This window comes from Nicotiana tabacum, chromosome 5 (genome assembly GCF_000715075.1).
Source record: "Nicotiana tabacum cultivar K326 chromosome 5, ASM71507v2, whole genome shotgun sequence".
Classification (NCBI taxonomy): domain Eukaryota; kingdom Viridiplantae; phylum Streptophyta; class Magnoliopsida; order Solanales; family Solanaceae; genus Nicotiana; species Nicotiana tabacum.
The window spans coordinates 3,439,866-3,467,608 of record NC_134084.1 but is presented as its reverse complement, the minus strand read 5'-3'; the positions used below and the strand labels follow the sequence as shown (position 1 = coordinate 3,467,608).

General features: G+C 36.9%; 1 protein-coding gene and 1 non-coding gene across 3 annotated transcripts; both read right to left on the bottom strand.

Annotated features, from left to right (window-relative positions):
* Positions 1-1,833: 1,833 nt before the first annotated feature.
* TRNAL-AAG (transfer RNA leucine (anticodon AAG)) lies at positions 1,834-1,914 on the bottom strand. Its single transcript has one exon. It is a non-coding gene; the product is annotated as a tRNA-Leu (tRNA).
* Positions 1,915-8,977: 7,063 nt separating this feature from the next.
* LOC107764608 (SPX domain-containing membrane protein At4g22990) lies at positions 8,978-26,238 on the bottom strand. 2 transcript variants are annotated; one of them, XM_075253259.1, is made up of 12 exons: positions 25,862-26,238; positions 25,515-25,562; positions 24,261-24,320; positions 23,774-23,894; positions 22,844-23,155; positions 22,540-22,644; positions 21,958-22,412; positions 20,527-20,828; positions 19,419-19,585; positions 12,795-12,985; positions 9,899-10,032; positions 8,978-9,398 (listed from the first exon to the last, which is right to left on the bottom strand). In XM_075253259.1, the coding sequence occupies exons 3-12, from the start codon at positions 24,311-24,313 to the stop codon at positions 9,160-9,162; spliced, it is 2,079 nt and encodes a 692-aa protein (XP_075109360.1). In that variant the 5' UTR covers positions 24,314-24,320; positions 25,515-25,562; positions 25,862-26,238; the 3' UTR covers positions 8,978-9,159. The 2 variants fall into 2 exon arrangements, with proteins under 2 accessions (XP_075109360.1, XP_075109361.1); XM_075253260.1 differs by lacking the exons at positions 25,515-25,562; positions 25,862-26,238 and adding an exon at positions 25,398-25,508.
* Between the last annotated feature and the right edge of the window lie 1,505 nt (positions 26,239-27,743).

The window sequence follows — 27,743 nt, the reverse complement described above, 5'->3', positions numbered from 1 at the left end:
TTTTATCTTTTTACCAAGTTAATTTTTTATTGGTTAAATGGGAATTTACAAATTCTGTTTTTTAATTGAATATTTTAACGAAATTTAATATGGTGCTGACAGCCAAACTTGACCCATTGAGCAACTTCATACAGTTAGTCAAAAAAGGAAGTGTTACGACTTACGACCATTTGTTATTCTGATTATTATATCAATAAATTTAATTTTTATTTCAAGAATTTAATAGGGTTGTTGAATTTTAATATTTGACAGCAGGTATTTTACCTATAATTAGTGAATAAATGATCTACTATACATATTTTCTACACTTTCAATGGGTAGAATTTAAATTCCTTATTTCAAAACAACTAAAAAAGACTGCATTTATCCAGGATTTAAAGTTAATGGGTTCCTACAACAATCTCAACTTAATATACAATATATATATATATATATATATATATATAGTTTACGACTCATTTGATTTCCTAGGTTCGAAATCTATTATTTGTACTTATTAAATGAATTTTTAACACATATACAAATTCTAAGCCAAAACTACTAGGTTCCGATGAACTCATCATAACATCAGCACTACATATCATTAGAAGCGAAACATAGAACGGATGTTTTTACCAGGTGGTGAAGAGCTTGAGGAACTGAGCAATAGCACACGCAAGGAATGCTCAAACGAGGGATAAATATATATTTATTTATTCTAAAGTCAATAGAGTACTACTCCTAAAAGGAGCAGGCACCACGCAGACATTGGGTTTAGCAACCGAAATTGAAGATTTGCCCAAATGATGTTACCTTTTTTTAAAATAGATTTTTTTTCAACATAGCCCATGTATATATTCCCTTAGGTAAATATTTATTTATATCGGGTGTTTAACCTTAATTAAATAATTAATCTTAAGAATTAGCTAATCAAGTAAAATATATATATATTTCAAAACAATTTAATAGCTTAAGTAAGCTTTTATCTATTTTTAATTATTGTTTATTATGTAAGGCCTAGGCAATAATTGGAATCTACAGTGATTGAGTAGTGGTATAACATCATATAATATTAGAATGGAATGAGGCCATGATTCCATGAATCATAGAAAATTTGGTTCCATTTGACTCTATTTTATTTAGGTGGAAGTTAAGTTCAACTTTTATCACTAAGAGAAAAAAAAAGCAGCTCGAGACACAAAGTATTTTGCGTTCACGTAGGATTCAGAGAAAGGTGTTGCACTCCAAAGGGGTATGATGTAAGCAACTTACCCTGATACAGAGCATCAGTAGCTGATTTCACGGCTCGAACCTGTAACTTATAGGTTACACGGAAAGAACCTTATCGTTGCTCCTAGGCTCCTCTATCAACTTTTACCACTAGTAATCAAGAAAATGTTTGTTTAGGTGGAAGTTAAGTTCAACTTTTACCATTAGCAAAAAAAAGACAACCAGGTCAATAAAGTATCTTGCGTTCACGCAGGGTTCGGAGAAAGACGACACCTCAAGGGGTGTGATGTAGGCAGCCTACTCTGATGCAAGCATTCGTAGTTGATTCCGCGGCTCAAACTCGTAACCTAGAGATTACACCGAAAGAACCTAACCGTTGCTTCTAGGCTCCTCTTCAAACTTTACTGCTAGTAATCAAGAAAATGTTTGTACATGCTTCATCAAGAAAATCAATAATATATAGTAATAATATTTTTACGATGGAATTACTTGTATTTTTTCTTCCCGTTCTTGTAGAACTGGATGCTTTTTTTTTTCCTTTTTTTTTTTTTGTTCAGATCATAATAATTAATTAACTATCTCAGAAATCAAAGGAAAATGTATTTAAAACAAAATAAAAATTTGTGTTGAGAGTGGGATTTGAACCCACGCCCTTTCGGACCAGAACCTTAATCTGGCGCCTTAGACCAACTCGGCCATCTCAACACCTGCTATATATTTCTCATATTTTATATATATCTTCTTCATTTTAAAAGGATCAAGACAAAAAGATGGAGTTGGGTAAAAAAAACTCTATATGAACCATCTTAGATATGGTTACTCAAATTTTATCTTTTCTTCACAATATATGCTACCTTCCAAATACGTTCAAGTCCAAAGCAGTGATTTTGTAGCTTTAAAAAATATCAAATAATTATTGGAAAGTGTAAGAAATTACAAAATGTCATTACTCTTATCAAGAAAACTTCTGGAAAAAAGAAAAACCTATTTCCCAAAAATATAAGTCGCTAGTTGTTTCAGCGACCTACTGGAATTTCAATTTTTTTTAAGAAGAATTCTTCTCTATGTATTTCTTCCTTTATCTTCTCTTCACCTTCTTTGTCTTGCTTATTGTTTATTTCAACAAATCCTAACATCAAGTGTTTTTTTTTTAAAGTTTCAAAGTTTATTCACCAAGTTATAGAATTTCTCCGGTTTACCCTCAAAATTGGATAACAATTAAATTTATATGCGGTTTTAAGGATACGTGATCTAATTTAATACAAATTGAGAAATCAGATTAATATTGAAATTAATGATAGAAAAGTAAATGCAAACCACATAAGTTGGACAATCTTGGCCTTGAAGGTTGGTCACCCTCGAGTCAAAAGTGCCTTAATCGATACCGGAACAGAATGATAAGATAATAAGAACTAATAACAACATTATATTGCTTTTGGATGCGTGTTACAATGTGTATTACAAAGAATTAGACCCCTTTATATAATAGGGAGTCTTACTTTAGATACAATTCTATAAAAGGTAAGAAATCTCACGATTTGCTAATTAACCGGTCCCTCATTGATACTTGTCGAGATTCCCGTCATGATATTCGACCGGTTGCGGATATTTTGGCCTTCTGTTATTGGGTCCGATAATGTTTTCTCGAGCTTATTCAGAGTCGGGGTCGGTTTTGGAGTCACGGGCTCGAAGATCTTGAAGACGTATGTTCTGACTTCGTACTTTGGTTTGATGGAATCCGGGTCAATCTTCAATCCATCATGTTTCAGTCCCGATCCGTCATGCAATAGATGAGCCCGTTTTCGGCCGCATACAGATAGTCCTCTAATTTTTTAGAGAGTAAATGAAGAGAAACGATATGAGCCCTCGATCCTTGTCTCGATACTTCGCGCTAGAAACGACAACACTGACGAAACGTCTCGTCAGTCACGTCTTGATAGCATTAAATGTTCGCCAATTGTTGTTCGGCCATTACATGTTTTGAACCATTATTTGCAACTATAATTACCTCCTCATCATTTCATTCAAACTTTACTTTCAAAAACCTCTGCCCTCGTACATTAGAAATCTCTATATTCCCAAACATCAATTTTCTGATTACCCTGAAATCATTTTATAGAACTTATATTCTTTATCTCAAATTATCAAGCATATCCTTTTAACTCTCTCTTCTCTCTTAACGTTCCAAAAAGAATGGCGAACACCTCAGAGTCCGTTCCCCAAAAAGAAGCTCCATCTGCCTCGCGACCGGTTGAAGAGGAAAATGTTCCATCTGCTGCTACGGAGGAAAAGACACCGGAGCCCTCCTTGAAGATGTACATTCCAGCAGGGTGCCCGACCAGTGCTGATTTCAAGGTTGAGAAAACCTCTTCCGTACCGGTTCGGTGCGAGACGATCTCGAGATATATATGCTCGATCACCGACATTCTCCTCACCGTGGTCAAGAAAAATTGAAATTGGGTCGGTAGCACATAGTGGTGCCTACGTCCGAGGAATCTATTACTACCTACGTGGAAGTTTTTTTTAAGTATTTACACTTATCCCTTCACGTTGGGCCCTTTGGACCCGGTCATCATCCCTTTCTGTAAGAGCATAGATGAGGATCGAGACCGAGGCTGGTTGGGCCGATTCGTTCGAGTGAAAACCTCGAATTTAATCCTGGCCGAGGACATGCCATTTCCCGAGAAATGGAACATTAAACGTAAGTATAAACTTGCCTTTAAGATTTCATTTATTGCCTTTTATTTTCCTCCCTTCTTATCGATGTTTCATGGTGTAACTGTTGCTCGGATGCCGGATGCAGTTCCTCGACTCAAGAAGTGGGTAGAGGGCATCGTATCATAAAAGCCCTATTTCGAGCGCGCATGGCCCGAACTTTCAAAGGGCCGGTGGGAGTCACATTCCTATGGTGAGATTCCTCGTTTGAATGAATGATACTTTACTTTCCTTGCCATGTTCCTTCTCACTTTTCCTTGCTTTGCAGGCCTAACAAAGATGTTGAAATGAGGCCCCCATCCGGAAATGAAGATATCCTCCCATAATCACCTGCTTTGAGGTACGATAAAGAGAAGAAAAGAAAAGGAGCTCTGAGTTCACCGAACTCGGAGAAGAAAAAACAAAAAGGAGGCTAGAACGCAACCCAAGGAAAGCACTGGCGCTCTCCCTCGGACTCAGTCCACCGACTGAGGGTTGAGTCCAAATAAAAAGAAGAGAATTCCGAGTTAGTGGCCCATGTGCGAGGCAACATAGCATTGCCTCAAGCCAGGGAGGCTACTGAGGGGGTAGTGGCCAAGGCCTCCGAACCAGAGAGGGGCGAGGTCGTTTTGCCCCAAGTTAGGGAGGTCGACAAGGAGACCATGGCCAATATTCCTCGAGCAGAGGAAAGTGCCTCGAAGGATGTACTTGGGGTGATAGATCTCTCTGGATCACCTTTATTTACTGACTTCATGATCAACGAGGCCCATATGCTGAAAGGGTGCTCACACGAGGGGCCTCAAAGGGCAGAAAATTCTTTCAATAACTTCTTTGATGGCTTAGAGTTTATCGCCTTAGAGGACGTCACCGGGTTTGGTGACTTATCGCTACCAAAGAAGGTACCGTCTTTGAGAAACATCGGGTTTTCTTCGAGTCTGAGATTAGTGGACTGGTTCCCGGCTCCGAGTGCAGATCCTGATCGGAAGCGTTCAATCATTATGTCTTTCCCGGAGGATGCCCTTTTTTGAATAACCGAGCCACCTCCTCCCTCAACCGTTGGCAATCCTCTATTCTGTGGTCGTGAGTGCCATGATATTTGCACATCTGGTTTGGATCCCTTTGGGCTAGGTCAGATTGTAGAGGTCGAGGCCATTTGGTATTTTTGATGCGTCCGATAGCTAATACGATGGCAACAACATCAATGTTAAAGTTATATTCTGATAACCTTGGTGCTTCTTTAGGTCCGATAGGCCTGTTAAAACTATTCTTGCTCATGAGTCTTCGACTGCTCTAGCCTCGGTCATTTCTCCATTCATTTTGCATAGAACCCCGTCCGGACCCACTGTTTATTCGATCCTCATTGTACGGCTGATACCGATCCCTATTTGGCCGTGGTTCACGATCGATATCTCTCTTGACTCTGTCGATGGGTCTAATAGGATAAACGGACCCGGAAGGAGCCCCCAGTTGATCATCTTCGACTCTGATATTCGATTGATATCGATTATGCACATCAGCCCAAGTGACAGCCGGATATCCTATTACATCCTGCTTCAACTGTTGTGAAGCCACCGAACTTCGAACATTGAGTCATTCGGTAAAAGCTTGAACGGCCCAATCATCAGCGACTGATAACAAATCCATCCGTTCCATTTGAGACCGAGATACAAAATCTCTGAGCATTTCATTATCCTTTTGCCTTACTTTGAAGAGGTCTAATTTCCTGTTTTTGACCTAGATAGCTTCGGCGTGTTCTTTCACAAAAGAGTTTGCAAGCATATCAAATGAGACAATAGAATTAGGGGTAAGTTGTGATACCATATCATAGCTCCCTTTGATAGGGTTTCTCCGAATTTCTTTAGCAAAACAGACTCGATCTCATCATCCTCCAAGTCGTTCTTTTGATGGCGCATGTGTATGAAGTGACATACTCGTTTGGTCAGTCGTTCCGTTGTACTTAGAAATCTCAGGCATGCGGAATTTTTTAAGGATCGGTTTTGGAGCCGCACTCGGAGGAAAAGTTTTTTGTACAAACTTTTTGGAATCCAAGCCATTCAATATCGGCGGCGCTCTTGGGATCAGGTTGACCATAGAATTGTAGGTTTCCACCTTGCTGTCGTCTGCTTCAATTTTCTTCTCCCTTGATTCTGTTTATTTTGTCAGCTCTTCGAGCATTTTTATGATCTCGGGGTTGTTACCTGACGCGTTCCCACTCGACCTTTCCGCGACCGGTTCCTCCCTGCGAGTGATTTCTCGAGACGGGTCGGGCTCGATCCTGCTCAGTACGCAGCTCTGGTTTTGCAACTGAGCTTTTGCCGCCTGTTGAGCCTGTAACATTTTGAAGATCATCCGTAGATTGACACCGTCTCCTACATTGTTTTGAGTATTTTGTGCTGTCGACCGGGATCCACCACGGATGCTATTCTCTGGGTCAGTAGGGGGCTTGTGTCGATAGCCACGTGCAAATTAACATCTAATAGATCCGCAATTGAAATTCCGACGGGATTAACGGGAGGTACCTCGTTACCGGGCGATATGTTATTGTTTTCACCGTGGTGACCAGATTAATTGTCAGCAGGTAGAGGTGCTAATTATGAGTTTGACATTTTGAGCTTAGGCCTGAAATCAGAGACACTTCAAAGAACAAGTGTAAAATAGTGTATGTTATGAAAATTTGTATCAAATAACCACTATTATCCTTAGCCCCACGGTGGGCACCAAACTGTTTACCCTCAAAATCGGATAATAATTGAATTTATACGTGGTTTTAAGGATACATGATCTAACTTGATACAAATTGAGAAATCAGATTAATATTGAAATTAATGATAGAAAAGTAATTGCAAACCACACAAGTTGGACAATCTTGGCCTTGAAGGTTGGTCACCCTCGAGTCAAAAGTGCCTTAATCGATGTCGGAACAGAATGATAAGATAATAAGAACTAATAACAATAGTATATTACTTCTGGATGCGTGCTACAATGTGTATTACAAAGAATCAGACCCCCTTTTTATTGTAGGGGAGTCCTGCTTTAGATACAATTCTATATGCTAATTAACCGGTCTCTCATTGATACGTGCCGAGATTTCCGCCGTGATATTCAACCGGTTGCAGATATTTCGTCTTTCCGATATTGGGTCCGATAATGTTTCCTCGGAGTCAGGGTACGTACCAGAGTCACGGGCTCGAAGATCTTGAAGACGTATATTCTGACTTCGTACTTTAGTTCGAAGGAATCCGGAGTTGATCTTCAATCTATCACGTTTCGGTCCCGATCCGTCATGCAATAGATGAACCCCGTTTTGACCGTATACATCTCCAATTTTCATGATTCCATAAATATTTTTCGTGGTTGTATTAATTACCGACTCATCTAAAAGCAGGAATTTCGATCTCTTTTTTGTTTGTCTTTTCTTTTTTTCAAATTGGGATTAGGAGGTAAAGAAATGAGGTTTGAAACTTTGGATAGTGAATTTACAACAACAACAACAACAACAATAACAGCCCAGTATAATCCCACAAGTGGGGTCTGGGGAGGGTAGTATGTACGCAGATCTTACTCCTACCCTGAGGGGTAGAGAGGCTGTTTCCAGGAGAGCCTCAGCTCAAGAAAGCACCAAGTGACGATATATTAGTACCATCGATAGACTCCTAATAAAATAACATAAAATACATAACATAACATAAATGAACCTAAAATAGCAGAATAACAGCAATATAAGAGAATATAGTAAATACGAGCGAGATGAAAAGTAAAATAATACCCAGCGCATAAAGCCCTGCATCAGTAGCTGACCAGTAGCATCCTAAGCCTAACTCCTAACTGGCTAGGCTCACTCTAGTACGCTGTAGAAATATTCACAACTTCCCCCTAACCTTCAACCTTAATGTTCGACCTCCACAATTCCCTGTCTAGGGCCATGTCCTCAGTAATCCTAAGTCGCGCCATGTCCCGCTTGATCACCTCTCCCCAATACTTCTTAGGTCTCCCTCTACCTCTTCTCGTACCCACCACCGCCAATCGCTCACACCTCCTCACAGGTGCATCAGTGCTCCTCCTCTGAATGTGCCCGAACCATCTAAGTCGTGCTTCCCGCATCTTGTCCTCTATGGGAGGCCACGCCCACCCTCTCTCGAATATCTTCATTCCTAATCTTATCCATCCTTGTATCTCCGCACATCCACCTCAACATCCTCATCTCTGCTACTTGCATCTTCTGGATGTGTAAGTTCTTAACCGGCCAACACTCGATACCGTACAACATGGAAGGTCTAACTACTGCTCTATAAAACTTACCTTTTAGTAATGGTGGCATTTTCTTGTCACACAGGACTCCCGTCGCTAACTTTCACTTCATCCACCCCACCCCTATACGGTGTGTGACATCCTCGTCGATCTCCCCGATCCCCTGGATAACTGACCCAAGGTACTTGAAACTATCCCTCTTAGGTATGACTTGAGAGTCAAGCCTTACTTCTACTCCCGCGTCCGTCGGCTCGTCCCCAAATTTGCACTTGAGGTGGATAGTGAATTTAGTGCAACGAAATACGAAGAAGTTTAAGATATCATAACCATGCACTATTTATTATGGTAGTTCAAGACTTCGAGTTAGCTTCATGACGTACAGTTCATTTATTGTCTAGGCATAGATTAAGTTAAATGTTTGCTATTTGCTATCAATGCGACAGTATGTTAATATAAGTCAACTTAAAAAATTATAAACTCAATGGCATAACCATTCTAATTATTAGCACTTTTTAAATCGATACGTATGTTAGTCATTAATTTCTGAAATATTATAATTATATACTTATTATTAATGTGAAAGTCGTCTGTTATAAATCAACTAATATGACAACATCAGTGCACAAAACATAAACTCAGCGGCATAATTTTTTTTAAGTTATTAGACACGTTTCAAATCATTTGTATGTTGGATATAAAATTGTGAAAATATTATATCTTATTTACACAACTTATACATGATCATTCAATTGCCACCAGTGCTTGCACCTAGTATGATCATCATATGGAACTTTTATACTTTATATCGAACCAAACACTAGAAAAATTATCAATAAAATAATTTCACAAGGTAAAATATTTTTTTACAATTACTACTCGCTCCAAATTTATATAGCAATAATAAATTAAAAGTACAAGAAACATTTTGATTGATAAACCATAAAGGAAGGAATGAAGGTAAAATAATTGAGAGGTGCTGAGAATATCTTCTAATTACATGAGACAATATCAGTAGAGAGAATTGTAGGTCCAAAATGTGGCGAGAATGGAGACTATGCATATAAAAAGTGAAGGAAGAAGAGTAACATTCAAGAGCATACTCTCCCCTAAATACCCGGCAAGAGTTATAGTCGCATCTGCAATCACCCGAGCGATGGTTCCCGCTTCTGTAGACAAGAGGCCGCCGTTGTAGGTTCCACGTGAAAGTCTAGAGGACATGACTCGTGATAGGAGTGACAAATTTACACCTGGAGCAAGCGAAAACACCGATTTATAATGTAGGTGTAAGAACTAAAAAAAATCGCCATTTTCATCAAGAAGATCGCCACCTTATAAGTTTTGTTATATGCCAAAGAAGTGCTATATAACTATGAACACCACATATACATATGTTGGTGAACAGAAGCAGATTTAAGATTTAAATTTAATGGGTTCAATATTGCACTGAATTCATTAAAGGGCAGTCGGGTGCATTAAGCTCCCGCTATGCGGCGGGTTCCGGGGAAGAGCTGGACCACAAGGGTCTATTGTGCTGAACTCCTTATATTGTTAACACTACGACTTCAGATCTAATATTTGTTGAGATTTTAACAGGTTTTTACATACATATCTGTATTTCGTATCAAAAGTTCCGGGTTCAGATGAAAGCATAGTCAAAAGGCTACATCCGCCTTTGTTAAGGAAAGATTGATTTATCTAAATGTGCTACAGTTAGCTTTTTCAAGGAAGAAAACATAAGGGATCATACCTTCTAAAACTTCAGCAGATACAAACAATAAGAGCCCTGAGCAGACATATTGTGGCACAGAATACTGGAATACAACTTGAAAGCTCATGAGTATGCCAAGACAAACCATAATTTCAGATGCCAACAAAATTTGCCTGCAAACAAAAGAAACTCAATATTCAAATTCTGATGGTAAAGATTTATCGTCCTGACTTACCGTTGAATAAAAGTTTCCTTAAATTAATACAACAACAACATATCCAGTATTATCTCACACCGTGGGATCTGAGGAGGGTAGTGTGTACGCAGACCTTACCCCTACCTTGTGAGGATAGAGAGGTTGTTTCCAATAGACCCTCGACTCAGGAAAGCATAAGCACCACATTAATGAAAATATAAACAAGAAATTCATATGAGGGTAATGCATTTAATTTCTGTCTAATTAAATGCATTTATTTTCACCTTGATCGCAATATTAATAGCTAGGTATTACAAGATGAGACTTGAACTTTAATCTATCTATCTATCTATCTATCTATCTATCTATATATATATATATATATATATATATATATATATATATATATAATTGTGGGAAATAGAAGTGTGAGGTGTCACCTCTCTTTGGCCAAGAAACTCACATATCTTTTTTCTCCTTTTTTTTTTTTGAGTTTTTCCCCTCATTTTTGCATTTATCTTATTTTTAGTAGCCCAATAATCTCTATAAGACTACATATTAATCAAGAAGAAGATTCAGCTTCTCTTTAGTTTCCTCTTCTTTTTTTATTTGAATCAATAACGTACCCTTCTGAAATGGTGAAATATGAAGAGGTCGATAGTACCTCTTAAATTCAAGGGCGGATCTAGCATGTCATCTACGGGTTCCCGTGAACCCACTAGCTTTTGTTCAAACAGTGTAAATGTGTTCTAAAAATTCATTAAATATTTACAAATATTTAAATGTGAACCTAGTTACTATTGAAAATTTACTCGAAGTCATTGCAGGAACCCATAAACATTAAATCCTGGATCCGCCTCTGCTCTTAATTCTCATTAAAGAATCACCCTAGCTTCCCTTTATATTACCCACACATAACCAAATTCTTTAAGCTTAATGAAGAACAAAAACCAAATCATGTAAGTTGCCTTTCCTTCGTTTTCTCTTTGTTTTTGTTTTTCTTTTGTACATTTTTGTTCCTTACTTTTATTTCTAACCTAGCATATTTTACTTTTCGTAATTTGTTTTGCTTTGTTCTTCGTTTTATTTTTTCTTAAAGATTCTCACATGTACTCGAATTCTTCCTTCATCTTCCTTTGTTTTAATATACATATTTAGTGACAAAATCACCCGTGTGGCATTGATCGGATTGATTCGGTTTGATTTTAACTATTTTCATCCATTACACATAATTAGAGAGAATGTTTGCACCATGTGGTCTCTTAATGATAATCTTGCCATCACTATCATCCCTAAAGCAGTATTTAATTATTAAAGTATGTAGTAGTATTCTTCCTTCATCTAAAAGAAAAATTAGAGATATGCATTATTCTTCTCAATGAGACACTCTAAAGTTTCAGAGGGTGTTTGGATTGGCTTATAAAAAGTACTCTTTTAAGCTAAAAGCCAAAAGTCATAAGTTGATAATACCATTTTTTAGCTTTTGGCTTATTTTCGTACTTTTTATGCCTAAACGTAAGTGCTTTTAAGCATTTTTTATTATTACCAAACAGCACACAAACTAAAAAAGTGCTTAAAAGCTAATAAGCACTTAAAGTAAGCCAATCCAAACACCCTCCAAGTCCAGTCTTCATTCATTGATAAATATTTTCTTGTATGCAAGTTAACTCTATTTTCAATGGAACTAATCGCTTAGCTCTCCTTTTGATCATATTTTCTCTTGTAGCACTAGCACTACTATTACTGTGTACTCAAGAGGATACTATTACTCAACATGATATATTCCCATTTTATCGTTTTCCTCATTTTTAACGTTTCTCTTTAATTTTGTATTCAATCCTATTGCAAGAATAAGAGTTTACACTATTGTTATTTTCCTCTTTTTTTTTTTTTTTTTGTAATAAAAAAGCAACATTTATATGTTGTTTAATGACTACAAACAGTTATTATTTTTCCTTCTACTAATTTCTGTAATGATAAGCAATGTTAGTGTTATCTAATGATTATAAATAGTTGCATTTGGTGAAGAGGATAAGAAAATGAAGGGAATAGAAGAGGGAGCTGGGAAATGGATGAACATTGAATATTGAGTGCAGAGGGAAGAGAGATCGAGTGAGGGAATCAAATACTTATTTTTGTAAAACAACATATAACATCATTGTCTTTCTTAGATGATCACCTTATTATCTTTCTATAGATCAAGCTAGAAAGACTTTAGAATTCGATTTAGGTCTAAAAAATTTCGGTTATATTTTTACGGTTTACTTTTTCAAATGAAATTGTAAATGCTACTAATATTTTATTAACTTATATGTATATATATTAATTACTTATAGGTGTATATATCATACGATTCTTAAGGTATTGTGTTTGACATGTATCAGACACAAATACCTATAAAAATATACAAGCTACTAACTGACCTATATAAAAAAAGGCTACTAAACCAAAATTTCAATTTTAGATATCCTTTTGTTTTATAGGGATCTAATAAAATGATTTAAGACAATCCATTTGTAATAAAGTAGTGGATTAGTGAACATTATTACCGCGCGAAGCGCGGGTAAGTTTACTAGTTTGTTATATTTTTATGCAGACATAGCTGACAAAACATTTTAGGCGAAGCCATGAAAAATATAGATTACATGCATGATCATTCCGGCGAGAAATTTAAGGAACCAGTGAACAAGTGTTTAGAAAGCAAACATCCATAGTATATTCTTGTAAAAAAGAAATTACCTGTCCTCAAACATGTTACTAATATAGCTCCCAACAACAAGATTTACTGGAAGAACGGTGAGGCCAAGACACGCAAGAAAAACTGCCACAGTGCTTGTTGACCAGCCAAAATAATATGTCGTGACGACGCTAGATTCTGAAAGTAAAATCTCCATGGCATATTTCAGCATAAAGTAGATTAACAATTGAACCTGAATACAACAAAGAGTCGTGTGAGTGGTCACTAAATGAAATGCCTTTCTATTAGACAACCAAAATATAGACTTCAAAAGTGCCCAAGAAGAAAAAATCTGTTAGCAGTATGTATCTTCCACTTTGTGTGACAAATCAGGAAAAGAGAATACAGTTCATGTTTCTTGATAGGTAAGAGGACAATACATAATATCAGATACAAGCTTCACATATAACTATTTCAATGTAGTAAAAGATGAAATGTTCTAAGTTGATCCGTAGCATGTACGACCACCAGCAAACAAAGAGATTTTCCTTCAGGGATCTGGTTATAATGAGTAATTATATGGAATTGTCAGACATTATAACCTTGCCAGTCGTATGCTGAATTTAGCAAGACAAGCTCTATATGTATTCATTAAGCACAACATGTTTATCTACAATGTGTATTTGTAAACAAACAACATCAGGGAAGCAAGTGACAGATACCAGTTGTTGAACTCCAAGAGTCAAATTCGCAGTGAATAATATGTAAAGAAATGAACCTTGGCCCTAATCGACCCTAAAAGTTAGCTCATGAGATGATTATTTTCCAAGATCATATAAAGAGACAAAATATTCCACATCTCACCGATGTGGGGCAATTGAACATCCCTGCATTTTCAGGCCTGCCAAATAGTGTGGACAAACATAAATAATATGGGTACCTAATATCGGGTAAACCAAAAATTGGTATGGGGTTTGAATATAATGAGCCTAACTCAAGTACAAAAAGTTAGCTCATGAGGTGAAGAGTGCCTAAGAGCATAGACGCCTATTCGTTCCTCTTCTAAGAGACCCCCCACCCCCCCCAAAAAAAACCCACACGCCTAGGATATGACATCTAATGGGTGGACAATATAACATGGGACCCAATACCGGAAAACAAAAAATTGCAATAGGTTTAGCTCTGATACCAGGTAAAGAAATAGACCTTGGACATAACTCAACCCCAAAAGCTAGCTCATGAGGTGAATATTGTCAAAACCACATAATAGACCAAATATTCCACATCTCATCTATGCGGGACAACTCAACACCCTCCCACACGCCTAGACCTTCCAATTAGAGCGTGGACTGTTGGGATAAAATAAATAATCCCGCCCAAGAATAATATCCACATCAAATAATAATAACACAAGAGAGTAACAATGACACCAAATATTTTAGCGGGGTAAAATACAATACCCGAGTGGAGCAATATTATCACTATAATATTGCAACTTAGTAGTGTCAAGAAACTACTACAACTTTGAAAGAAATAACACTCTTTATTTAACACACTTCACTACAATATTACTACCACTCACTAATTATCTCACAGACAATAATCTGTGGATTACTCTCACTAACTATATGTTGCTTCTCTCTTTATTTTGGTGTGTTTTTAACCGAAACAAAACGCCCTTTTATAGGCAAAGTTGTAACCAAATCAGCCGCCCAACTTGGAAATTTTTTCATTCAAATCAGCCGCCCATGTTTTTTTTCAGCAGCCCATTAAATTTTCAAAGCCACCCAATATGACTTCTTTTTCATCTTTTTCAATGTTTCACTTTTTTTTGGGTCCTACAAATCTCTCCCTTAATTTTGATTTTTCTTCTTCATTCCAAGTCTTGATCTCAATCTTTGAAAATCTTCAAACTTGAGAGCCTTTGTGAAGATATCCGCAACTTGATCATGAGACTTCACATATTTGAGCTTGACTTCCTTCTTCGCAATGCATTCTCTGATGAAGTGATACCTTGTATCTATATGCTTGCTTCGATCATGATACACTGGATTCTTTGCGAGTGCCTGCGCTGATTTGTTATCAATACAAATCTTTGTAGCTTCCATTTGTGGCAAATTGAGCTCCTTTAATAATCTCCTTAGCCAAATAGCATGACAGGTACATGACGCTGCTGCTATATATTCGGCTTCACAAGTCGAGAGAGTAACAATGGACTGTTTCTTTGAACTCCAAGAAATAACACAATCACCCAAGAAAAATACAAAACCAGTTGTACTTTTTCTATCATCAATATCTCCCGCATAATCACTATCACAAAATCCCATAAGGTTGAAATCATTAGAAGAAGAATAAAATAATCCAAAATCGATCGTACCTTTTAGGTAACGAAGAATTCTTCTAGTGACCTTCAAGTGAGTAGAGGTAGGAGCCTCCATGAAGCGACTTACTACTCCAACTGCAAAAAGTATATCTGGTCTGGTACAAGTCAAGTACCTCAAACTTCCCACAAGACTTTTGAAGAATGTGGGATCCACTTTTTCTTCTTCATCAAACTTGGACAATTTTGTCCCACTTTCCATCGGTGTGTTCACAGGGTTGCAATCGAGCATGTTGAACTTCTTCAATATCTCCTTTGTATAGCTTTCTTGAGAGATAAAAATTCCATCCTCCATCTGCTTCACTTCTAGGCCCAGGTAATATGACATGGGCGCTACGTCTGTCATCTCGAACTCACGGGACATATCTTTCTTGAAAGCTTCAAACAAACTTGGGTTATTACCCGTAAAAATAAGATCATCAACATAAAGACAAACAAGTAAAATATCTCCATTAGTATGAACTTTAAGGTAAAGAGCATATTCATGGAGACAACGAGTAAACCCATTGTCTTGAAAATACTTGTCGATGCAACTATTCCATGCTCGTGGGGCTTGCTTTAATCCATATAAAGCTTTCTTTAATCGCAACACTTTATCTTCATGGTTTTTGACCACGAAGCCCAATGGTTGTTCAACATAGACTTCTTCTTCAAGATAGTCATTCAAGAAGGCTGACTTGACATCTAGTTGATGAATCTTCCACTTCATTTGCGCCGCCAAAGAGATCAGCAAACGAATTGTCTCCATGCGGGCAACAGGTGCATAGACTTCTTCATAGTCAATGCCTTGCCTTTGCTTGTAGCCTTTAGCCACAAGTCGTGCCTTGTATTTCTCCACATCTCCATCAACATTCTTCTTTATTTTGTATACCCATTTCACTCCAATTGCTCGATGACCCTTGGGAAGAGTTGTTAACTCCCAAGTGTTGTTCTTCTCTATTGACTTGATCTCCTCCTCCATGGCTTGTCTCCACCTTTTGTTTGTAACAGCTTCATCAAAATTCATTAGTTCACTGTCAGCAAAGAGACAACATAAAAAATCAAAATTAGTAACTTCTTCTGTGTCCTCATAGAGCTCTTGAATGCTCCTTGTCCTTTGCGGCTGTTCATTTGAACCTTCTTGAGAAGAGGGAGATGCAACATTTGTTGGAGAAGTAGGTGGAGTTGTGTCCTGCACAGGTTCCACGGTCTCTGGTTCTTCTTCATCACCAAAGTATGGAAGAAAATCATATGAAGTTTTTTCCTCAGCTTCCCAATTCCATGCCAATTCTTCATCAAATTCAACATCACGACTTACCACTACCTTGCCGCTGCTTGGGTTGTATAGCTTGTAGCCTTTTGAACTCGTATCATAGCCAACAAATACATGCTTGACACTTCGATCGTCAAGCTTCGCTCTCCCTTGATGTGGCACATGAGCATAGGCTATGCTCCCAAAGATTCTTAAGTGCTTGACACTTGGCTTTCTTCCACTCCATGCTTCTTGAGGGGTTTGATCTCTAACATTTCTTGTTGGAGACCTGTTATTCAAATAATCTGCACAAGAAACAGCTTCGGCCCAAAATTCCTTAGGCATACTTTTAGCTTTCAACATACATCTAGCCATATTAAGAATCGTTCGATTCTTTCTTTCTGCAACACCATTTTGTTGAGGTGAATAAGATACCGTTAGAGGGCGACGAATTCCATGAAGTTGACAGAAGTCATTAAATTCGTTTGAGGTGAATTCCCCCCCTCTATCGGACCTTAGAGCTTTAATTTCATAGTCACTTTCTTTCTCTACAAGTACTTTGAAATTTTTAAAAGCAGCAAAAGCTTCAGATTTTTAGTTCAAGAAATAAACCCAAGTCTTTCTATTAAAGTCATCAATGAAAAGCAGAAAGTATTTTCTTTTACCAAAAGAAGGTGGATTGATTGGTCCACACACATCAGTGTGGACAAGCTGGAGCGGCTTGGTTAATCTTGACATGGCCTCCTTTGGAAAACTCCTCCTTTCATGTTTCCCAAGAAGACAAGCTTCACACAATTGATTTGGATGGTTGATTGATGGTATCCCATGTACCATGTTCTTTTCTCCCATTGATTTGAGCGCTTCAAAATTTAAGTGCCCAAATCGCATGTGTCAACACCATGATTCATCTTGCACATTAGCCTTCAAACACTTTGCATCAATTGTTTTAAGATTCAGAGAAAACAATCTATTCTTTGCCATATGCACTTTAGCAATTAGAATTCCACTTGAATCTCTAAGCCAAAGATGCATATTTTTCATGTGGATGTCATATTCCTTTTCAAGAAGTTGGCCCAAACTTAAAATATTACTTTTTAATTTTGGCACATAATAAACATCTTGAATTAACTTGTGACTACCATCTTTACAGGAGATCAGAATCGTACCTATCCCTTCGATTTGAACCTTTGAGGTATCTCCAAAGGACACATTACCTCTCACTGTTTTATTGATCTCCACAAACTTCTCTTTGCATCCACACATATGATTGCTTGCTCCATTGTCCAAATACCACGAGCTGCAATCATCTCTGTCTTCTTCCTTGAGTGCCATCAACAACGTTGACTCATTTTCTTCTTTCTTGTCGTCAACAAGGTTAGCCTTTTCTTCAACATTGCTACGACATTCCCAAGAGTAATGGCCAAATTTATGACAATTATAACATTCAATTTTTGATTTGTCATACCTTTGTCCATTATTTTCTTGGTAGTATCCACGTTCTCTTCCTCCTCTTTGTCCACGACCACGACCTCTGAATGTTTGGTGGATTTTAACTTCATTGTTGAAGTTGTTACCATTACTTCTTCCTCTTCCATGACCTCCTCGACTTCGTCCTCGTCCTCGTCCGTTCCTCGATAGCTTGTTTCACCTCCATAATCCTTGAAGGATGCCTGAGTTTTAAGAAGTTGCTCCAATGACACTTCTTGTCTCCTTTTGATCTTTTCTTCATGGGCCTGTAAAGAACCTTCCAATTGCTCCACCATCATAGAGTCTAAATCTTTAGACTCCTCAATAGCACACACCACAAAATCAAATTTAGGTGTTAAAGTGCGAAGGATCTTTTCTACCACACGGACATCTTCTATGTCCTCCCCGTATCTTCTTAGTTGATTTACAACAGCCTTCACTTTTGAAAAATAATCCAAGATGCATTCGGATTCTTTCATTTTTAAAGCTTCAAAATCAGCCCTTAGAGTTTGAAGTTTTACCTTTTTCACCTTGTCAACTCCTTGAAGAGAATTTTGTAAAATCCCCCAAGCTTCCTTTGAGGTGGTAGCATCTGCCACCTTCTCAAACATGGCATCATCCAAACAAACATGGCATCATCCAAACATTGGTGGATGAGCGTGAGGGCTTGTTGATCCTTCTTCTTTGTCTTTGCCAAGACTTATTTTTCAGTTTGAGGCAGAGCTTCCTCATTATCTGGTTTTGCATACCCTCTGTCTACAATTTCCCACACATCCTGGGAGCCAAGAATGGCTTTCATACGTAGACACCATTTCTCATAATTATCTTTTGTGAGACGGGGGTACTGAAAAGATAGCGGGCCATTATTTGCCATGGCTCTGATACCACGTTGTTGGGATAAAATAAATAATCCCGCCCAGGAATAATATCCACAGCAAATAATAATAACACAAGAGAGTAACAATGACACCAAATATTTTAGCGGGGTAAAATACAATACCCGAGTGGAGCAATATTATCACTATAATATTGCAACTTAGTAGTGTCAAGAAACTACTACAACTTTGAAAGAAATAACACTCTTTATTTAACACACTTCACTACAATATTACTACCACTCACTAATTATCTCACAGACAATAATCTGTGGATTACTCTCACTAACTATATGTTGCTTCTCTCTTTATTTTGGTGTGTTTTTAACCGAAACAAAACGCCCTTTTATAGGCAAAGTTGTAACCAAATCAGCCGCCCAACTTGGAAATTTTTTCATTCAAATCAGCCGCCCATGTTTTTTTTCAGCAGCCCATTAAATTTTCAAAGCCACCCAATATGACTTCTTTTTCATCTTTTTCAATGTTTCACTTTTTTTTTTTGGGTCCTACATGGACAACATAACACGGGGACCTAATATTGGGATACACAGTAACAACGATACCATGTAAAGAAAGAACTCTGGATCTAACTCAACTCCAAAAGTTAGCTCATGAGTTAAGGATTGCCCAAAACCATATAAAGAGACAAAACATTCCACGCAATAAAAGCAAGTGATTTCACTGGATCACTCTGTCAAACAAAAAGAAGCAAGGAGCTTAGAGTTGAACATACCTTCACAGAAGGAGTGAGTAATCTGTATGCTGCTGCTATGGAATTAACAGGTTGATGAGACTCCTTGGAAGCTTCTTCACTCTCGTCACCATCTTCTTCATCCTCATCTTGTTGATTCTCTGGTGATTTTAATAGCAATGGTTCCACAACACCCTTTTCAAGGGCATCTGGTTCGGGCAACCAAAAGATGAATTATCAGATCCTATTTAATAAGTATGGACCTTATGACACCAGTCTTTACACATTAATGCCTACTTCAGCAACAGAAATTTAATATGTATCCTTACCCATAGAAGCACGTAATGAAAACAGTGATCATGAGAATGTTTCCTACTTCACAAACCAACACTTTTATTTTGAACATTTAAAGAAACAAAATGTAAGTAGCACACTGCAATTCCCTTACACAACATTGGGTAAATAGCACACTCTACCCTAATCTTCAATAATGCTTCAATCCAGTCTACAAGGTTCAAATATGAGTTGGAAAATGTATGTTTGTGAGCGACTAGATTTGTCGACCGACATGAATATACGCTGGGAAGACACCGATACATGGCAGTTATGGGCTCATAATTAAAACAGGTCCACAAAAAGTTACGAAAAGTTTCTTCTAGTCATATTTAAAGTTCGCCCGAGTAAAGATTGGCAAGTCTACCAATCCAAGTTTATTATTCAGGAGAACCATTTAACAGAATATCAAATACTGACAACGCTGTGCACATCACACATGTGAATATTATACGATTTTTAAACTACATAGAAGAGAAGGAAAGAAAAATGTTCAACATTGCCACCTCTCTGAATTGAATTTAATATAGGTGGGTTTCATTCAAAGCCCCTTGAATGAGAGCACTCTAGATCTTGGATTTTGTATTGCAGTAATGAGTAATGACATTAATCATTATCTTTAAATGCACCTCCCATGCTACTTACAAGCTTACAATTTTTTGTGATTATTTTTGCTTAAAAGTCGCACAACAGTCTCCTGAATTCCCCTTTTTCTTCAGATTACAAAGACTAAGGGAAAAGGAGAGCGCAACGGCACTAATATATGCAGTTTGGGGTAGTGACAGCTCTAATAACCAAAACGAGAAGTAGAACTTACCAGCATTAGATTCTTGAGGAACATTGTTTACTTCAGCCTCGCGAGCGGGTTCTTTAAATGAGATCCACAGCCATACCAAATAAATTAACCATGCAAAAGCCATAAGCCAACCGGGCAAAGTATCTTGATTGAAGGTCAACTTGTAAATCTTAAAATTTGTCTGAAGTAAACCAGCAAGTGCAGGGCCACATGCCATTCCAAGTGCGCTAGCACTAACAAAACCTGCTGAAGCCTGCATCCGAAGTCTAAGTGGCACACAATCACTGATGTAGCGACGGTTCACTGCTCTGGCGGAACCAAATCTGCAATTCCGCAAAAAGGGCAAGCCACCATCTTGTCAACTTGTAGTCTTATAATTATGTGCAAACTCAATCAATCAAATACTCCTCAATCCCAAAACTAGTCGAGGTTATGAATCCTCAATATTAATTCTGATTTATCCAGACTTATTGCACTCTTATATAAATAACCTGTTTTTAAGGGCAATTGAGAGCCTTACTTACGTGCTATGTTACGCGGACTCTCCAAAATGTAGCCGCACCCGTGTCGGATCTTTCAAAAATGCACTACTTTTGGAGGATCCGACACGTATCCGGCCACATTTTCGGAGAGTCCGAGCAACATAACTTACGTGTTATTGTTATTGCTTTTCATCTATTTTCTGGTACTTATGATGCTGTTATTATGGTACTAATATATTGTCTTTTTTGTCTCCTTTTTCGTCTCCTTGAGCCGAGGGTCTATCGGAAACAGCCTCTCTACCCCCTTGGGGTAGGGGTAAGGTCTGCGTACACTCTACCCTCCCCAAATCCCACTTGTGAGATTTTACTGGTTGTTGCTGTTGTTGTTGTTAAGGGCAATTGAAGGGAATCATTCAAAATTAGAGATCCTTTAAATATCATATTTGTCTTTACATTGACATATAAGTCTCTATCTTCCTAAAAAACACCGAACCTAATGTAAGTTTAACAACCACAAATATATCATAATTCCAACTAGCCGGTCTCTTCTTATAGAATCCTTACTTCTATTGTATTCTGTTCTTACCTAAATTTATATTGATTCTGAGAGATTGTAGGTTCTTGTATACAATTTCCGTTCACGTGACTTTAGGTCTATCTTGTCATGTAATTTAAATAGCTAACAGTTAAGAAAATCCATCGACGACAATGTACTTAAGGGTTAAAAACAAATACATAAAAGTTAACTAAACGACTTTGCTTTCTACAAGATTGACAATGTATCACCAAGTTTAGATAACACACTTGCAAAATTAAGAACATAAAAAGAAGACACAAAATACACAATAAACTATCCCCCAACCATCACCACCCCCGTCCCAAGTACAAAAAAGAAATATTTAAAATATCAATAAATGAAAACACATGTATAGATGCACTTTGATGGAGAGGAGGGAGTAGAGATATTTACCCGCAACATAAACGACCGATAAGCAGAACCGGTATTGATTTGAGATCATAAGCCAATGCATACATGGTATTCCCAATAAAAAGAATTATACTGCTAAATACCAGTGGTCTGAAATAAGACCTGTTTGACCAAGCACTGAAATACACAGACGAAAAGATCTGTGCGACAGCCATGGCTCCAATCACAATCCCACAAACTGTTGCAGCAGCACCTAAGCTCATAGAATAATCATCTGCTGTTGGCACAATAATATATGTATTAACCATGTAAAGGAAAGTATTTGCCAAGTTTAACAGCAGCGACATAAAATGATATTTCTGATCATCAACTTCTTCCTCAACAGGAGAGGGTAATTCTTCTTGCATGATAAGTGCATGCTGAGCCAAAAAGTTAAGGAAGTTTGTTGAATGACTCAATCTATCAACAGCTGCTTGCATTGAGTCCACTACAGGGTCCTGCAAACCAGATAAGAAAATAGTCGAGCATGTCTAGAATTTAAATCTAGAGCTTAACAGCACAAGACTATAATTTTTGTAAACCTAAATAAATAACCAAAGCTGATTAACAGAGCTAAACTAAAACCTGGAGAGGAAGAGCTGGCTGGTCATAAATTGACAAGTAGCTTCCCTGACGGTCTTGCAGATCGGCGAGATTACGAGATATTGCTCCAACAACTGCCCCTAATCCCTGCAATCATCATTCAGGGATGGTTGCGTTAGGTAACACTAGTGCAAACAAATACAAGTCTCATGTTTAGTCAAGAAACGACGTAGTAGTAATGAGTTAAAAGGCAAATCTCAGAAGAAATGGCAGTTGTTGTAGCAGTAGTAGCATTATTAAAGTAGAAGTAGAAGAGTAGAATAGCACTTTGAGATTAGCATAATACCACATGCTTGAAAACTTGCTGAAGTTGGGAATATGGATGATTAGCTCGGGTTTTGACATAGTAATCGGTGAACTTATAGCCAAAACGTTTGTCGAACTTTTTAAGTATCTTCCGTAATCCAATAGCATTTATTTCAACGAAATAGAGAAGCTTTAGAAGATCACGTCCCACAGCTCGATAAGCTTCTCGTAGCTCATTTATTTTGGATATATCAGGCTGTTCTTGAAGAGAATCTTTCTTTTCATTAAGTTCAGATATCCTGCTCGCAAGAACTCCTTGTTGTTCCAACAAAAAGAGAACTATTGTTTCAATCTGCAAAAAGTTAAGAAGAAGAATATCATATCACCATGATGTGCCTGAAGCATTCTTCGCTATAAGAAGTATTCCTTTGATCCAATTATGCATAAACAGTACGAGCAAATAAAGATAGACTAATTTCTAAGGAATATTATTTACCGCTCCAAACCTATTAGAACATAAACAGAGCAAGAAACAAATGATGCAACAGCCATAGCAGGAAACAAATATGGCAAGTAAGACAGTGATTGAAACAAGAACGCCTTTTCCTACAAGTTTCATCTAGGAAGAAAAATCTTTCTCCAAAACGAGGGTTCAACAACTGATTATTTTTGGGAGACTGAATACTGATGTTGCTTCAGTCACTCAAAGGTACACGAAACTAATGTATAGCATATACACAGTCTTTTTCCTGATTCAAGAAAAGATCAAATATTATTTAGTGGAAGAATTAGTAGTCAATCGAAGAGCCTTCAAAATCACTCTTAATAATACAACATCCTAGAAACCTCTCGCAATAAACATTGATAAATTCCAAAGTTGATACATTAACACAGGAAGAACAAAATATCTAATACGACTGAGTTGATATGCACATCTAAGGATACAAGTGCATCAGTCCCATCTCCTCACCTGGTTGTCCAACATTCTGGAGAAATCCTTGAGAACATATCGCCGATCCAATGTTACGGCTTGGCTTTGGTTAGCATACTGCTTAACCTTCTTCTTCATTAATTTGTAATTGATATAGTATCTGCAACAAAATTGATTTTCACCATTCAATGTAATAGGCAAACTTTGTTTTTCTGCATTGCCACAATTATTACTACATTTATTATCAAGACACATTATCAATTAGTATCATAAGAAGGTTTGTCTTATTAGGACTGCAATAAGGTTTGTGGTCGAAAGGTTCACAATGCGACATTTTCTAGAACTGTATATTTACTAAAAAGAAACGTGGCAAGTTCAAAAGTTCATCTAGAAATGTAGAATTAGAGCATCGTTAAGATCAAATTGCTGCATAATTTTTCACAAAAATTTAGTGCAATCTCTTGTTTCCACCAACTTGAAAAAAAAAGTGCGGAAACTAACTCTACATAAAGGACAATGGACATACCCTAGCCATTCTTGGATTTGTCTATCCTTCAACTTTTTCCCAAAAGCAACCATTTTTTATCTGCATTTACCAAAAAGAAATAAGGGGAATGAGATAAGTTGTGATTCCACATTTCTAGTGATGAGAAATTGATTTCCACAGAGTATGCAGCTAGAGTATTTGGGTGCTGGACATCGAATAAGAAATTATACAAATCCCAATTGCATATTAACACAGCTAGACTTACTGAAATAACCAAGCGCTAAGATCGCTGTCAAGTCCTTGCTATGGTTTAGGGGAACAAAATCATCTTATATGTAGAAACGAAATGCATCAGCAAAATTATTGTTAAACACCATTTAAGTTTGACATATCATGGCAACCTTAAACAACTTAAATGTCATGTGAAAATTCAGAGGGAAGGAACAATTCAAGATTTAAGTCAAGCATTGGAAATTCTGACCAGAAATAACGCGAAGGCATCCTCTCATTTTATTCTAATATGTTATGATTTGCATCTTTTTTCTTTGTAGTTAGATATTACACACTTTTTCTCTACAATCTTCAATTTCAAGCTAAAGAAAACATGCTTATTTTTCAGTTGAGAAAAAAAGGAAAAATTAATGCAATTTATACAGAACCAGAGACCAGTTGTATTCAAACCAATTTAATCAAAACTTGAGTTTTAAAAGATCTTTAGTAACTAGCTCATCAAAACTCTCTTTCTTCCACATGCTTATATCAAAGCTCAGTCATTCACATGCAATTCAAGTAGATTACACCAGTATCACTCCCAGAGGCGGGGCAGGATTTCAAGCTTATGGGTTCGGGATTCTAATCGTTTAAAATTACGTGATTCTGAAATTTTTTAGACAAATACAGGATTCGACCTAAAGCTACTAGGTTCAGCCGAATCTGCTCCGACACTCTAGCTCCCCCCTGATCACTACAATTTCCAAATTAAAAATTAAAAATTGATCAGAAAAAAACTTCAAATTCCATACAAAAGGTGATCTAAAATTTCACAAAAAATACAGAATTCAAAAAAAGGGGAAATTAAATAGCAATAGCTGTACATCATTTCAGTTGACAGAATTTCAAATCAATCTAATACATACACTGATACACACACACACATATCCCATATAAAAACCAAACCTTTATAAGCAAAAATTCAGCATTCATACAAAAAGGGCAGCCCGGTGCACTAAGCTTCCGCTATGCGCGGGGTCCGAGGAAGTACCAAACCACAAGGTCTATCGTACGCAGTCTTACCCGATATTTCTGCAAGAGTTTATTTCCCCGGCTAGAACCCGTGTCCCCCTGATCACATGACAGCAACTTTATAAGCAAAAATTCAGCATTCATATAAAAAGCTCAAAAATTTCCCAAAACACACACACACACACACACAAAAAGTAACCAAACAGCACAATTTTTTTTAAAAAAAGAAGCCAAATTAATGAGCAATAGCAGTACATGATTGGGACGAACACATACACACACAAATGTGTGTGTATTCTATGTGTGTGTATGTATATATGTACAGATATATGTGTGTGTGTGTGTGCAGATATTCACGTGAAAAGTTCCAAAAAGTTTCTGATAATGGAAAACATTACCTTGATCTATACGTGTCCGTAATTTGCAGAAGATTTTTGTTTAGATGAGCATCAACAAACACAAAGCTCTAATTTTAATTTTTTGTATTTTTATACAGAAACAGAGATTCAGAAAATCCAATGGAATCTTAAAAGGATAGCAACAGTACTTCGAGCTGGCTATTTTTTAAACAGAGAAAAAAACAGATAATTCCTGGTTATGATTGATAATCTGCACACAAATTTGGAATTATATGCTCAAAAAGTGCTAATTCTGCAAATTCCATATGTTCTAGATTTCTTCTTCTTCTTCTTTCATAGCTAACGAAGAAATCCGCAAATTCTCCTAATTTTTTGATAGAGAGGAGGAGGTGACGAGAAGATTTATAATTATGGTTAAGGAAATTCAGTCTCATCGAGAGGTTGTGAGTTCGAGTCTCCCCGAGAGCAAGGCGGGAAGTTTTTGGAGGGAAGGATGACGGGGGTCTATTTGGAAACAGTCTAGGTAGGTAGGGGTAAGATATGCGTAGACATTACCTAGACCCCACTAAATGGAATTATACTGGGTGTTATTGTTGAAATTCGGTCTCTTATGGACTATTTTGGTTTTGAATAAATAATAAAATTCTCCTGTTTTAACCAGCACGTGTTCTCTATCTTTATTATTAGGATTATTTTTATTTTTTAATTTAAATTTTTGAAACATAGTACATAGTAAAAAAACAAAAAAAAACAAAAAGTCATTCTAGTACGCTAAGCATCCGCTATGTGCGAGATCCGGAAAAGGGTCGGACCACAAAGGTGTATTGTATGCAGCCTTATCCTATGTTTCTGTAAGAGACTGTTTCCACGGCTCGAACCCACAATATCCTAGTCACATAGTAACAACTTTACCGGTTATGAAATATTTTCCTTCTCGTGCATACTACTATAGATTAATTTGATTAGACTTTACTATTTTAATTATACAAAATTAAGTTACAATAGTCTGTTATATGCAGTCTTACTCTGCGTTTTTGCAGGAGGCCGTTTCCACGGCTCGGACCCGTAATCTTCTAGTCACATGACAGTAATTTTACCAGTTACGCCAAGGCTCCCCTTCTCGTACATAGTAGTATATATTAATTTGATCAGACTTTACTATTTTAATTATACAAAATTAAGTTACAGGACCGTATTAATTATTTTCTTACTGATTCAGCTAAGTGGCTAACATTTTGGTTGAGTCAATTCATCCTGTCTTTTTGTAGCCGCCACCAACAAAATAGAAAATTTTGGAAAGAATTCTTATCTTAGCTAACCTAATTATTAGCATTTATTATTTTGCTATTTAAAACTAATTTTACATTTACTCGTGAAGGAGTAAATAATAATATTTTAAATTATAGCATTGATAAAATTTATTAAATATTTATTTTTTGGGAGATAAAATGTGCAGATTTGTTAATATTTTTTTAAGAAATTATGATTTTTAACTGTTTGAAAGTTAAGGCGTTGTAGTTGGTTTATATGCTAGAAATTTTGTTTCTATGATTTCTTTTTAAATTTTTTGAACTTTTAATATATATTTTGTGTTTTCTGTATTATAGTTTATATTATTAATTATAAATTAAAAAACTTAAAGATCCGCGGAGCTTATGTCCCATCTCAAAGCTTACGCTTCGTCCCGTATCAAATAAATTGTCCCGTCTTACGCTTTCGCCTTTTAAAATACTGACAATATAGTAACATACAAAATAAGATTTTAAAAACTAGGTAACATACAAGCAGCAACCATAATATTTTCTTTAAAGCAACCATTGTAAATAAGATATAGTAGTCAATGTTGCAACATTAATGAAAAATTATGATATCATTATGTTAGCATTTGGGACCCTTGATTTATGATTTTGTATAAATAATT

Bases quoted from the DNA above. Each gene is read 5' to 3' on its own strand.
- LOC107764608 (XM_075253259.1), bottom strand. From the start codon at position 24,313: ATGGTTGCTTTTGGGAAAAAGTTGAAGGATAGACAAATCCAAGAATGG. The intron at 23,895-24,260 runs GTATGTCCATTG...ATTTTGTTGCAG, and splicing joins CAAATCCAAGAATGGCTAGG to ATACTATATCAATTACAAAT. The intron at 20,829-21,957 runs GTAAATATCTCT...GCGGAATTGCAG, and splicing joins ATCGGTCGTTTATGTTGCGG to ATTTGGTTCCGCCAGAGCAG.